Here is a 16,337-nt window from a genome sequence, read left to right as displayed (position 1 = left end):
CAAGTTCTCAAAATAACTAGTGAGTGAATGATTGATGCGCCTTATCATATAACTTATTATATTATAATAACTTTAAATGTAACTTAAACTGTAGGGGTTGTATAAAACAATTCAAATTTAATTGGTTACCAAATTTGAGAGAGTAGGATTAGAGACCTCTAGTTTTCTTAGATTGGGTGTTTCTTAGTTTTATTAAAATTTTAGTTTCATTTATCTTTTCCATTTCAAAATGCTACAACCTGAGCGATTATGTTTTGCTACCCCTAGTTTTAATTCTAGGAATGCACATGATACTTGGGGACTTTGGACAGTTGTGTTTGAAAACTCTTACTTATTTTTCTTATTTTAGTATAGTCCCCAAGAGTTAAATATGCAATGAACACACACACACTTCATTTTTACTTCTTGTGGTAGATATTATCTTTGTCAATAATGTTGTTATATTTACAAATTCAAATCACTTACCAACGCAACATATCTTCTAGTACCCAACAATGTACTATTCATTTTACAACGCAATATATTACGTTTCAATGTACAAAGGCAGAAGCACTTAACTTAAGCACTGGAAAGGATGAATAAAGTACACTGAGTGGTTTGAGCCTTTGAAAGGAGTTTTAGTAACAAAATCTATTAAACCAGTAACCATGTTTAACAACACAATCCTCTTATTATACACTTATCACAAGCTACATCTAAAGTACATTTTTACACTGTATAAAATTATTTAAATATAGCAAAACAGTCTTAAGTTGAAACTTTACATACAAAACAGGAATGAAGTTCTTCATTTTAGATACAGTAGTAACAATCTTCTTTAGATTGTGTTTTAAAAACACAGCTACATAACTCTTAGTTGAATATTTACTTATTATTTTCGGAATACTTTGTAAATGCGTATATAAAGTTTAGTACCCGTATATTAATGTAACAGTTTGATATTATACTTGAATCGTTAGCACATATGTGTTTCACGAAACTTGTACTATAAATTATAAATGACACTAGATTGCAAAAATTAATGTAAACTTTTACAAACTTTAACGAAAAAAATTAATTATTTGCATTACACTTTGTTCGATATGGTTGTTAAATTTTTATAGGTTTTTAATTAAAAGCACATTCAAATGTAATAGTATATTCCATTAGTTATGTATTACAATAGTTATATTTATGTAAAAAATTACTATCACACAGGATTCAAATAGATATCTGACATAACATAAATAATATTTTCAAATTTATAATTTATAAAACAAAAACACAAGTAGAATTGTATCAAATTTATATTGCTACTTTTGAAACAAAACGTGGTATAAATATTTGAAGCTACTTCCTTCAACAACTTTAGTAAAAAATAGATAAAATATATGCAGTTGAAATAAAAGTCAATGATCACGCTACAAGATAGGAAGTTTGCTCCTGTTCGTTGTAGTTGATATGTACAATATTAACAGGTTTTGAGCTAAGGACTCTTCGGCAGTGGCTCACAACTCATCGTGCTTGGGACCGGAGAACTCTTCGTGTGAGATGAACCCATTCTTATCTTTATCCTCGTGTTGGAAGATCTCCTCAACAAGTTTGTCGTGGTCCTCCAGCATCTGTTTGACTTCGTCGCTGGCCTCACTCTCGCCCGCTGCCACCATCTGCTTTCTCAGGTACTCGCTCACCTCCTCTCGCGACAGTTGCTTGTTCTCGTCAGCATCAATCTCTTTGAACACGTTTGTCGTCGGTGCTGAGTCTCCAATGTTGATCAGCTCCACTTCGAATGTCAGTGTCGCTCCTGGAATACATTCAATATTGTATCAATGAATGGATCAATAAACGTAATGAAATTAAAAATGTAATAATCATCAATAAAATAAAACAAATACAAAAAGAATATTATAGACTATAATAAAAGTAGTAAATGTACTAAAATACTAGTACATAAAAGGAACATGTATTGGTATTTAAATTTATTACTGGGACAGAACAAATTTGTATATAGTACGTGCACAAAATTAGTATTTTACATATGAATGGAGAACAGTAGAATGCAACAAATACATACTTATGGCAATCATTAGAAATTGAAGGAAAGTATATTGTTGTAATACCAACATCTCTTAGATTCAATTCAATTCATTAATTGTACAACTAGCTGTTTACCCGTGTCTTCACACGCAATTATCAAAATTGAAGGTCGTAGCCTACTTACTGAAAGCATTTATGATGCAATATGATGACCTATGATATTTTTTAAACAGAAGTAGACATAAGATGCATGCTATTTCCGTATCCATGGTTAAGAGATTAGAAGTTTAAATACAGTTTTGGCTGGTTCTATTTGACGTTTTGTTGTTCACTACCGGTTTTCTTTATTTACGGTTCCAAGGTTGAGTTTACGTTGTTGCACTGACCAAGAAAATAAATACATATGTGGGTTTTGGAATTCAACTTAGAATAAAAAGTTTCTATTTCCGGTTTTTTATATTTCTGGTGCCATCATTAATTTTCATTTTTTCCCCCGATCAAGACGGTATGTGCATGATAAGCCTAAATAGACTAATTTGTACTTTGATAAAAAAAACATCTACTTCCATCGCTTGTGTTCTGTTTCCATTACAAGAAGAGAAATGTGTGTCCCTATGTTTTCCTCAACCTACAGTAAAAATGCAACATGCAATGTCTAGAGAGCCAACCAGTTTCTATTATCTTATGTGCGAACATTCTCACATTTGTTCATTAAGGTGGATTTTATAACAGCTTTAAAAAAATAGTATTTGCAATGCATTCGATGGTGTACTTTTCCCTGGTGCAATAAAAAATAAAATTTAGTTAGTAATCTGCATTACACTACTGACTAAGCACTGTATAATTATTTAATGTTTTCTATAATTTAAATGTAAACAAATGTTTCTGCCTATTTAGTGAATTTCAACACGTTTCCTAATTTTCTCTTAATCTAAACTTTCCTCGGCTATAGCGCTTAGTAACAGATTTACAAATTTATTTTTAATTATAAAAATAATGTTTGATTTATTACAAAGTGTAATTCAAACTTGTGCATTATTAATATATTAATTTTTTATTCTGTGCTCTTAATACTAAATTAAAAACTAAAACTGACTCAATGCATGATCTTCATTCAAAGTCACTGGTTCAATTGTATTTATATAATCTTCTCTGATTTATTTTTACATAGTTTTCACCTTTTTTGTACATTCTGCCTGTTTTTATAATTAATTTATTCCCTTCTTCTGTTACTTTGTGTTACAACGTTTTTGATAAATTTTACTTTTGTCGTCTGTATCTACCAAAGTTTGTTGTTTTAACTGGGTTTTCTTTTCTGATATCTTGAATTTGTATTATTCTATTGCTCATGAGTCTTTTAACTACATATTTAAGGTTTGCATTTTAAAGTAAACTTTTTGCAACTTTAGAAGTCTGCAAAATGCCACATTACTAAGTAAATTACTGGCTGTTGTTTTCTTGAAATTATTTGTTTCCATAACGGTTTGTGTTAATTGTGGCAAACTAGTTTAGACTTTGTGTTAGCCTGTAGTGTATTTACCCTTACTATAATAGGCAACATTTGGTGATCATATGGAATATTAATTAGTATTATGAGAATGCTGACAATGTTAATCTTTCTACTGGTAAATGTAAAACCTCGAGATTATTCTGAGTATAATTGTTGACATCACAGAAAAGCAATCACAATAATCATTGTTGTTGGCCTTGAACCACAGATCTAACCTAGTGTCCGCTAGTGGTTCTTCTAGTTGGTCACTGTGACCCACAGACTTGCAGTTCTCTTAGCAGTGAATTCATTAGAATTACATACTCTGACACAGCTTTACCGTAGTTATTTATCTCTAATTTAAATTTTTAGTTGCAGTGCCTAATTTATATTTCTTAGATTACGCTATATTCATAGAAGGCGGTGCAATCGATTTTTCGTTGGGAAAATATTTTATGTTCACTTTAAAGTCCAAAATTTTTTTTCAAGACCATAAAGTACAATATTTTTATCATCACTCCATAAGGAATTACAAGAATTTAAAGTAGGAATTAAACCCTTCTCACCATAGCTAGGGTACTATCAAAACTTTTGTGGATCAGTTGGAATCTATTGTCACTGCATATTATAGGATTTTAGTATCGAATTTCATGCTTGCTAAGTTGTTAAGCAGATATTGAATAATACTGGTAACAAAACTACTTCGGATCAAATAAAAATGTTCAGTATACAAGAAGGAGGAAAAGTCAGTACAATATTACATTAATAAAGCTGATAAAAATGTTATTCTGGTTACAGAGAAAATAAAAAGAGAGTTAAAGTTAATGGACTAGATAATTAAAACAAAGAGAAATTAATTCAGTAGGTTGTTTTGAATCTCCAGATAACTAATTATCAGCCATTTATAATCCAGTCAAGAACAAACCAAGGCTATTCAATCTTGAACTTTTGGTAAAGAGACTGAACAAGACTATATCGTCTATTCTTCAAACTCACTCTGAATAATGTCTGAAACTTTAGGAATGGCTGAACTGTTGCTTACCTCCTGGTATAACACTGCCAGCTCCACGGTCGCCGTATGCCAGCTCTGGAGGGATGGTCAGTTTGCGCTTCTCACCTACGCACATATCCAGTAGGCCTTGGTCCCAACCCTTGATCACCTGGCCCACCCCAAGCTGGAACGTGAAGGGCTGTTCCCTGTCCTGGCTGCAACATCACATCGAACAATCAGTAAATATCCACCAGGTTATATTCATGTATATTATAGTACATATATAATTTAGAAGACTAGAACTGATTTGTATTGTATAAGGACATACCATAGGTTTTTGTGAAATCTACTTCCCTTAAGAAAAAAAAAATCACGCACGCTAGTTTTTAATTCGGTGTCAAAATTTCTGACGATAAATTTCTTTTTGAGAGGAAATTCCTCGATTTCACAAACTATTTGGTTGTATTTGTATATTGCAGGAGCTCTGAGGATTTAGCGACCCTCGCGCCCTGACGCGTACACACCGCCACACGCGCAGCCCGGCCTACCAGCCGCCACTTCTGCTTCGATAACGCACATACTAGGCTTTGTCTGCAAAACTGGTAATTTTTACATTTTTATGTCAAGTAAATATTCCTTTAATATTTAAATTCTGCATTTTATTTCATGATAATAGAGTCCAAATACAAAATGCCTATGGCACTCCTGGCGTATATTAAGAGTATTTATAATCTTAATAGTCTTTGTTTTTAAGATAATTCAGGAATATCATCATATTTCGTGTTTGGATTATATTTTATGATACAAGTAGACAGGCCAACTATGTGAGTCATCTACACTCAGGTGAGTGAGTCAGTGATGTCAGGAGGCCGGGCTGCGCGTGACGATGTGTGCGCGTTCGGGTGTAAATACGCATTGTAATCCTCTGGGGCTCTTGATATAGCGGACAAACTATACAGTGCAAATTGGATGTGGGCTCCTAATTTAATATATTCTGTCAAACATTACAATAAAACTCCAACATTTACAAAATAATTTTACTTAAAATTATCAATATAATACTTGTACCAATAGTAGATACTCATTTTATAATCCAGCTTTCCTTATTTATAGTGAAGAAAAATTCAAATAATTAAATATAATATTTTAATTTATGTATGGAGTACGTATTTTAGATGATCTTATAACGATTACTATAATACATCCTAATTGTGTTGGCTTTTAATTTTGACACTGAGGAATTTTAACGGGTAACATTATTGTTATGGAGGTTATTTGTACAGTTAAAATTTATAGCGGCTAATAACGGAGCGTAAATTATTAAGAAAGATACATTTTCAAGAGTGATAATATTTCGCTTTCATTGAATATTCTTTCCTTGAATGAAATATAAAAATGTATCAGTTCTTCTAGTTCATATAAACACAAAAAATGTCGACTAATTATTTTAATCTAATCAACTTGCAAACCAATTTATCCGCTTACAAACCACATTATTTTTCATTTTCTCCTGTGATAAAACTTAAGATAATTTTAATAATAAGTTAAAAGGTGGAAGGGCGACTGGAATTGTATGCTGGAATCTGCAGAGGTGAAATTCCTTGAATTGTTCACCAATAACAATCTTTGAATTTGTGTCTGACATTGTTTTATTGCTACTGGAGTTCAGTTTCTCTCTAAACCTTTATAATATTAGATTTAACATGCAATATCTTGACAGATTCCTATGATATTTATTATTTCAGAAGTAAAAGACTGTCTTAAAAATAATTTGGATCACTAGTTGACTAGGTAAAAATGTATCTTTATTTTTATTGTCTTCAATGTTTTGACTACAACTAACATGTAACAAGTGAGTGATTACAATACGAGTAAGTAATTGAACAGTTTTTTTATTACTTACTGGCCTTTTGTAGACTTAAAAAAACATTTGACTATAGGGCTCTGGCCTGCTGACTTGAGAGTAATTTTGTTTAGTATAAAACAGTTGATTACTAAAACATATTGTCGCTCGGACAGATATTCTCAGTAAACGTAATATCAGGTGTTTGGTTATAACATTCACTGACCAACTTATCAGCTTACCCTGCAGGGATAATTTCTGGCTTGTGTATACCTTCCAGTTGAACCTACAACTGGGTACAGCAAAAACCTATGTGTCACTTAAATCTGGGCAACCTTATGGATGTCCAGGAGCGGCATATACGCAAATGTCGAGATTTTGGGATGCAAGGGTAATCCGATAGGTTGGAGTTGGTGGGGTTCGTTCTCTAAGTGTCAGAGGTTCTTGCTAGCCTGAACACAAGGGTGTGCCACCTCCTGCCTGTTTTGACTGAGGAGGCTGGTTCAGGGCTGGCTTCCCCTTCTTTCGAGGAAACATGACTTGAGATTAGTGCCCAAAATTCTTCCTCATGGATCTCGATAAAAGGTGGCCCCTACCACCAACCTTACCCATGCAGAATATCCTGTCACACCGGTAGCAGCGCAAAGGTCCTTATAGGACTAGGTTCAATTTATAAGCTTCTTGTCCTAAGAGAACAAAAAACTTATCACCTTATTCGCATGTCTTAGTGGTGGTGTACACTCCTCTATATTATTTAAACTTATCTCGTATCTACAGAAAGCTGCTACACTGTACATCTGCTTCTTGTGAATATGGAATGCGTCCTACTACACACCACACCACCTAGCTCATAAATGTCTAATGTTAGGCTACATCTTATGAAACTATTTTTATTAGTTTAAAACAGCCGACTTCTATAATGCACATTGAGGTGCTCCGGTAGTTATTATAAATCCACTAACTACCATAATATCAGCTGATTTTCAGCCAATTAGTAATAAGCTACTACAGTTGTCGGTAGATTAGAAATTCAGATAGAATTTTAGCAGTTCTCTTTAATCTTTACAACGTTTCATTGAGAATATCTTTACTATTTTTGTTTTTTACAAGTAATATTTTTAACTTTGTATATGTGTGTGCTCTGGGGATCAAGTCCGGTGAAGTTATGTAGAGATTGTCCGTAAATGTTACAATGAGAACACCGATTGCAATAGGCCGATTTTGTATACAAAATCTACATAAAAAACACACATACATATAGAGTAACAAGCATATATTTAAGACAATGTAAATTTTGTTTTTCATCGTTACAGTTTTATTCATGAACTTTTAGGTTAAATTTAGATGTATAAAGGGAATGAAAAGGAAAGGTTTATATGACTAAAGATAAATGATCGTATCTTAATATGGAAATTATGTTTCTTAATACGGAATTTATATGTAATGCAATAGTACGTACCAGTTGTAAATTTTAAATTTGGAGTTTTATCAGAATATATAAAGAAATTCACAACTGATTCTAACACAAAAAAATAACACAACTGCAAGTTATAACAGTTTTAGGTAATCCTACTTTGTCAACAGAATTAGTACGGTAACTTGTAAGTTATATTTTAAAATTAGAATTAATTTTACATTACATATTTATAAACATGCTTTTCTTATTATTATTATCACCAATGACAAATCATTACCCACATCTAAAATCACAGAAGCCAGCGTATTGTTCAATACAAAATTAAATTTTAGAGCCATTTACTATTGAGCTGTAAAATGAAAATCGTGATATAATATTTACCATCACCTATCCACTGTTTCTTTAAATGCCAGTTGAAACAACGACTTTAAGATTACAAACTAGTTTTAACAAGGAGAAAGCTGACTCGGATGTAAGTCCCTTGGTACAGTCTCAACGGCTGGGAAGGCAAGTTACGGGCTGCTATATTATTTAAAGTTCCTTTCCACATTTAAGGGCTCCTTGGGCTCTTTCCCTGCAAAGTGAGTCTTTCTTTTATTCTGTTTGAGAGCTAACGTCTTGCGCAAATAGCCTTTAAAACGACAACATCATGACCCTCATCTACATGTCTTTCTACACTTCAACTGTCACTTTTCTTTCTGAAATTCCCACCTGATTGACGTTACAATTCAGGAATGTGTTTAAGAAATGCAGTAATACAAATCTGTATAAAAAAGAAGTGATTTTAACATTGTGGAAGTGGTTAACAACTAAAATAAAAGTAATTATTTTTTTCTGCGTGACATAGGCTTTTCACAATGACCTCTGTCGCCTCGCCGTTTTCAAATAATTTTAAAATTACACAATTATGCTTTTTCTCATTTGTGTTATCTGTGATCTGTCAAGGCTATCGTAAGGCTATCTCCAGTAGACACTTCATATCTAGTAGACATTAGTAGCACCGCCTCACTGCAGCATGTGAGTCAGATGTACTCTCGTTGGGTTTTCCAATTGGTAGTTAGGTGGGTTGGAAGGAGGAAACAATTGAAATGGTTTATCGGTTTGCAGTTGGGTTAATTAAAACAAATATATATAATAATTAAAAGTCCTTTAGGATAAGTAATTTGGGCCATCTTTTAACCAGGTCCCAGAAAATCGGATAAAGATGTTACGTTTAGAGTATATACTACTAGTGGCTTTAAGGAGTCACATGCTGTTTATTATTGTTACAAAGTCTTTCAATCATATTTCATTAATATAATATAATACAATTATTTTCCTCAATTAAAAAAAAAGAATTATAATGGTCCTATTTCCATTTATATTAATTTACGTACATACTGTACACTATTAAAATCGTTCTTCACCCGTTTCCTTATGTGCCTATTTACAAATAGTACAAAATGACTACTTGAAAAACATAAAAAAATTCCTTCGTCGTGAAATAAAATAATTCTTTTTTTTATCCGTAAGAGTATTTTAAGGTAGTGTCTCTGATATATAAAAAAACACCCAAAAACTAGTCGTAGTATCTCCTAGTTGAGACTTACAGAGATATTGTGTACAATGTTGAAATCTGTAACTTAACTATGATTTAATAACAAATGGGATTTGTTTATGTAATGTAATTTATATGTAAAATTAGATATCAACAGATTATTTACATATGTTATAGGGGCAACCTTTTCGGAAACTCTGTGTAATGATTTATACTATAAATAAATCATTAACAAAGTATTAACCATACATTACTTTATACAGTACAATATACATACATTGGGAATAGAATGAAACCCTGAATGAAGTTTATTTTTTACATAAAGAATATTAATATATGTCTTAATCTTGGACACTTTACAGCTGTGATTTGTTTTCCACAGCTGAGCACTACAGAATGTCACAGATAATCGGACAAAAATGTTATGTTGGTTAACCTGCATCAGCCTGTGGGAGGTGGAAAGTATAGGACCGGACGAGCACTCTGGAAGGCAGTTAAGATAACAACAGAGCAGCTGATAAGATATAAATAAAGCACTTGTGACGGGGCGTTACTCACTCCACCTTAATCCACGTAGACTGCATGCAATAGCTCTCGGCAGGGTCTGTTACAATAAGCTGTAATTACAAATAGGCCTTTTGTTTGTACTGTAAATTGGCATTATCAACTTATCTTTGCCATTTTCTGAAATTATGGAGTCGTTGCCTCGAATCTCAGTTCAGGAAAATATAATAACCTATTCTCAGCCTGAAGTAAATATTACAAGCTGTTCCAGGCTGGTGTTTTACACTATTCCAAAACAACAATACTGCCACATTACGCCAAATAGATAACTCCACAACTCGCTACATTTGGTAAGGAGCATGAACAATATTGTTTCTCTTCTGCAACCAATCCCAAAACTAACTACTTGTTTATAATATATTTTAATGTGCAACATTAAGGTGTTGTTAGGTAGCCTCTTCGAAACAAAGCTCAATGTCATTTTATCTCGATAATTGACCACTTTTGATACGTTCAATCTACTACAAAAATTACTCCACTCTTAACAACAAAGTTATTGTCCTTTTAACATTTGACATCAGGCTTACGAAATGTATATAGGGGTATAAGGCTTGAATGTGTATATGTAATGAGATAACAACATTTTGCCTTCTGGGCGAGAAGCTGTGTAATTAATTCATATAATACGCTGCAACCCGGATGTAAACTATTTTTGAAACAAGTATTATATAACAATGTCGGAAATGAATAGAGTAAACTGAAAATGAAAGGTGGCTTCCTCTGTTGTGAACACTTAATATTTTTCGAATAGTTTAGAAATAGGTATATAGGTAAAATAAAATAGGTATATATATAAGGTACATGATACAGTGTACGAGTGTAGGAGGAATATTAGTCGCACGACCCGGCGAGACACGACGCGACGTGCAGTTCACGCGTTGGCAACAGCGGTAAAGACTGCCAGGAATGTAATACTTGTCTTCCCTCGCAAACTCGACATCACGATCGGGGGCACTGTATCCGTTAGCGGGTAGACGATCGATCAGCTGGGGCTGATACCGAGAACTGTTGCTTTATGACCCCTTGCCTTGTCGACGGATTAACTATTGAATTACCGAGCTTACGATGAGGGCATGGTTAGTTATGCACTCTATTTCATCTTCACACAGAGGCTTTAACGACTGATACAATATTGTTCCTTATTATTTCTTGAAAGCGGTTTTTAATAATGGAAACTTCTGACAGAAGTTAAACTACTGATTCACGGAATTCACGAAACTATCAAAATATGTACATACTGTAAATTAAAACAAAAACGAGTCGTCAAAAGTTTGAAAGGTGTAGTTCGATTTCAATTTTAGTAATCTCAAGAAGTAGCAGGGGTAAAGTATTTTAAAAAGGAAAATGCGCGAGTACAGAAAAGATGAAATGCAGAAGTAAAGACAATCAATTTCTCAATGTATTATTGAGGATAGTAACTAGGACCAATAATCAGAATTATATTTATGTTTTGTAGCCTATAGTCCTAGCGTACGTACTCGATTGGATTGACAGACTTTAGGGTATAACGAGGACCTTAGAATTTTTTACAGTAAACATGTTATAGGTAACATTTGGTTGCAACATTTTTATTATTTTAATGTTTACTAAACATATAGAACTATAACATTAGCATTAATTTACGGTAATATTTATAATATACCGTATATCTTTCACGGTAAATAGAATTGTGGATAAAGTTTGGTCACCATAGCTCTAGCAGTTCTTGCGAAATCATGTCAGAAATAAGTAAAAGCATAGTTTTGGGAACTAAACAACATAAAGCGGTGCTTGGTGATAGGCTAAGCTGAAATAAGATTAATTAGTCTTTTATTAATATTTTCGCATAACGTTTTTGTATTAAAGTAACTAAAAACAAACAAAAAAAACTTGGAAAATGTTAATTTAAACTTACAATAGTTACCAACATGCTTCAGCAGTAACAATATTGTGAGATTGTTCTGTGCATTTCAATACACTTGAAATATTTTTAAATATTATATACTCTTAAACCAATATTTTGTACTTGTATTTTGTCCCAATATGAGACGGAATCTATAATATATGAAATATTAACACCATTTGATCCGGAAGCAGCTGCATTTATGGATGCGATGGGTGCAATTTACTACGTGAGTCAATTTGCGGTCCAGACTGTACCGGTACCGTATTGTCAGTACACTCACTGCACATGCACAATTGACTACTATTCTCTCTACACGTACATCATAGTCATAACCTCAATCAATGGTGTTCTCGTATAATGGACTACAAGATTGATAACTAAGACACTGCCCATGTGAGAATGATCAGTCTACCACTAAACCCACGCTCACAACTTAGTGTAGAATATACATGACCAGATAAGAGAATGTGTGGGGGAGTGAGGCACAAACAAAAATTACGCAAACTAAACAAGTAGAACTGAACACTCCATGATACCACAGATAAACAAACCTCTAATCGTTTGTGATGATACTGAGTGTCTCACGAAGTTAAATCAATACCAGTGAATTTTCTATTGACTTCCTCAGTCCTATACAGATTATTTCGAGACACTGCACGTTTTTTAATCAGAGTACAAGAGATGATTTATAAAAATTAACATTTTCTGATGTTTGTGGAACAAAAAGACGACGGGAAATACAAAAAAAAAATGCTTATAAAACCTACCGTGTTGGAGTATTATAGATAATTGTTAGGCACGTATTTAAATCTAACATCAGTTTAATTCATAAACACTATAAACAATTACTACTATAAAACATAACATAAGACATTGTCTAATTCTTTTAAGTGCTTCTTTTAGGATTTCGTTGCTCGGTTATCAGGTAAGACGTCACCACTGAGAAACTAGAACTTGAAATGGAAGTTCCTAAATCTTCAAAGCAGAAATTGTTACGAAAAAATCACCTTTTACAAAATGCACCTAAATTATCGGATTGGCTACATCCATCTCGTGTTTTACTGTGACATTTTCTAATGGGGGTACTCAAAGTAGCAAGTACATACCCCTAGACTTCAAAATAATGAATATCGAAACTCGATATTGAAAAGAAACTTTTTATGCCACCTACGAATTTATTTTCTAAATTGTATAAGTAACTTTTGGCATGATCTGAAGTTTGTTACTGAGAGTGCTTTTACTTTTAACTTAGGTAGTAACAAATTAAATCAGTAGACCTATCAGAATGTTTATTTTTAATAACAACACACTAAGTGCTATAGTTTATTTTAATCATCTTTATTACAGTTTTCATCTTTTTTATATAGGAACTGTTGTCTTTTATATAGAACTAGCGGGCCCGGCGCGCTTTGCTGCGCATTTCAATAATTTTTTGCAAAAGTTGCCCGCGGCTTCGCACGCAATTTCCCGTTGAAAACAGTACACTATATTCACTTATTCTTTTTCTATCACATTCTAAACATTGCTGAGATAATTGATAGTCGTTCCATCGTGAGCCTCTTGGGCGTATTATGAAGGTATTTACCATATTCCTGCCTCTATCTAGCTGTTACCCACGGCTTCGCACGCAAATCTTAAGAACCGAAGTCCTTATATTACTTAGTAAATTTTTTTTTTACTATAATAAATTTTAGATTAAATTAGTTATATCTCCGATGCCACGATTGAGCTTGCTTTGTTGTCTCGATCGAGAGAATATGTACACACGGAGTTTTGAGAACCATACTTCTGTCAAAAAAAAACAACTAAGGTTGATTTTATAACATTCTTTATATTTGTAGCCAACGTAAGATAGTAATTATGATATCTGCATTACTCTTCTGATCAAGCATGAGCATGGTTTATATTAAATAAATATTGCAGTTAAAGGTGAATTTTTACGTCAAATTTGAATTGTATTATCTGGATAGTAAAGTCTATGTTTAACAGTGATTGCAAAAACAGTTTAAACAAAATTTGTCGTTTCTCTTAAGCTTACTCTATGCTTTAAAACTATAAGTGTAATATATGTTTACAAAGAACAGCTGATTAAAAATTTGAAAAGACGTTAACATATGTTTGCTGCAATGCATTTCTTATGGGTATTTCTGTAACCAGTGGGGCGGAATCCTGAATCGGGAAAGGGATGGGCATAGCTTATAAACCTTCTCCGTGGAAAAATACATATACGTACAAATTTTCATCATGATCGGTCCAATAGTTCACGATTCCATAAAGGACAAACATACAAACATTCATTTTTATATATATAGATTGTAGTTATCACGTCAGGATTTTGTTACCTTCATTAAAAACTGTGTGGGTTTTCGGAACGACAGGTGGAGGAAAGAGCAAGCAATTGTAAACCAAACCCGTATACCTTTTTGTGGGGCATTCTTTACATTAGCGCCAATTTCATTGAAATATCAAGAAAAATGTATTTGTCAAGCTAATTATAAAATGGTTTTTTATGATGATGTATAAACCACTGAGCGACTGGACCATCATATTCAGGCTTTGCTTTATACGTATCAAATCGTCGAATCGAAAACAGTTATCCAATCATAAGTAAGTGACGTTTCAGATAGTAATAGCTTGCGGTAGGAAATAATGCCTTGGGCGGAATTCCCAAGCGGCGAATCATTCGTAACCCATCGGTTAGGACAAATTGTCGACAAAGGTAGCCAGTGTAATTGCACTATACATACAAGGACATTGCTGTGTTTATTTCAATATTTCAGTGAAGATTGTACAATTATGCACATAATCAAATACATTTTCTACACCTGATGTTAGATTAGATGGACTAGACAAGAAGCCAAGTGTTGGCTACTTGTGGGGTGCTAACACCGGATAGAAACTCTGCCGAATGCCTCGACAAACGTGAAAATCTGTGCTGGGAAAAGTGGGTTCGAAGTAAGTCAGAAGGCTAATGAGCTAACATCAAGTGAAACCTTTGCCAAATAAATCACTCAGCTACATCTAGACAAGTCTCCTTCCACGCTAATTATTAAGGGTTTATCTGTATCATTAAGACTTACAATATCGTAATTAAACTTATCAAAGGAGTATCCAGCCGGACAATTTAAATGCTTGGCGATATTCCTGATAAGAAATTGCAAGAAGGTTCCCTTGCCAGAAAAAGGTGTTCCATACGCAACATGCTAGTCAAAAGATCCCACCGACAGATAGCAAGGTACCGGTACTTGATAATAGACAGGCTTTTTTAAGGTAAGGCCCATCCCTTTATAAGCCTCATTTTACCTGTCTTTATAGGCCACTGGTCTTTACGAAGATTTTGTAAAATAGAATAAGGGGGAGATTCGGAACACCAACCCGGTGGAGAGTGTAACAAGATTCAGTTTACTGGGTGCTCCGCTCGAGTAGGAAAAAATATCTTCTCAAAAATATCTCAGTGTTCCTCACCAGAATCATCCTAGATGACCTGAAGAAGAACCAAGGCTAAGAATAAAGGTTAACTTTGGATAGCTAAAAACTGTCCAGCACTATTCGAACCTCAATTTACAATACCATTTGACAATCTATTTTACTAGTTTTTAATTCATAAATAAATACTAACTCATTTGAATTGCAATTACTAATGTAGCTTACTAAAGATCACATCTTTGCAAGTCATGAGAAATGAAGAGTTGTGTTGCAATTAATTACCCTAAAACGTCGGTTTCGAATGCTGAATCCCCTACTACCGAATGTGAATCCAACGTAGGTTACAACAATAAATTGAGTGTTTGGGCTTTCGGCTCGCGATTTGGTGTGGTTCTTTTTAGGACGATCTGAATATCTTATAAAATAATTTCAGGATAAGCACAAATTGTTGTGCATAAATATAAAGATTTAAATATATTTGTAGATAAAAATAACTAACCATACATACAGTAATAATGAATCTCTACTGTCTTTCGGTACCTAAATACTAATTAGAAAAGCTGAAATGATAGAAACAACATTATAAATTAATTAGAACCTGTAGTGGTTAAATGAGGCGTTGGAGTTGTGATTTGAGGTTATGTAGCGACCGCAACGCAGAGGTTATTGACCAATCCCAGTTGACTCTATTGTAACCAGCTGTTGTATTGTAGCGGTCCCACGTGACTACCGTGTTACTGTACATTTCAAGTACTAAAGGTGCAGTTATCAATACACCCACCATTCTTTCGGCAATTGTCCGAGAATAACCGTTTTTTATTTCCATCTTTTGTGAAGGTCGGATGCTTTTGAATTTTAGCGATTAGTTTGTTTATATCATCATTATCACTGAATAATGTAACATTAATGGAATATTTATCGGAATACAATAACGGTTTTGATATTCTGCTGAAGTTACCTTTCCGTTAGGTACAGTACATCAAGCATTGTTATAATGCTACATTCTGTTTTTGTTTCTGAATTACTTTATTGAAAAACAAAACACGATAGACTAACGAAGATTTAAACTGTATCAAATGTATTTTATGTGTTATGATGTACCTAAAATCTTGGTATTAAAGGTCAATTAAGAATCAAATATGCCACTCTTAATTAGCTGCAGGTATTCA

The 16,337-nt window shown here is 33.4% G+C and overlaps 1 protein-coding gene across 1 annotated transcript in view; it reads right to left on the bottom strand.

The window, feature by feature from the left end:
- Nucleotides 1-593: 593 nt before the first annotated feature.
- The window catches only part of LOC124361578 (FK506-binding protein 2), a 46,267-nt gene continuing 30,523 nt past the window's right edge, over nt 594-16,337 (bottom strand). Inside the window, exons 2-3 of the mRNA XM_046815622.1 lie at nt 4,548-4,711; nt 594-1,783 (exon numbers count right to left, since the gene is read on the bottom strand). Of these exons, the coding sequence (XP_046671578.1) occupies nt 1,488-1,783; nt 4,548-4,711 (460 nt within the window). The 3' untranslated portion in view covers nt 594-1,487. The remainder of the gene's footprint in view (nt 1,784-4,547; nt 4,712-16,337) is intronic.

Source organism: Homalodisca vitripennis, chromosome 1 (genome assembly GCF_021130785.1).
Source record: "Homalodisca vitripennis isolate AUS2020 chromosome 1, UT_GWSS_2.1, whole genome shotgun sequence".
Classification (NCBI taxonomy): domain Eukaryota; kingdom Metazoa; phylum Arthropoda; class Insecta; order Hemiptera; family Cicadellidae; genus Homalodisca; species Homalodisca vitripennis.
This window is presented reverse-complemented; position numbering and strand designations above follow the sequence as displayed.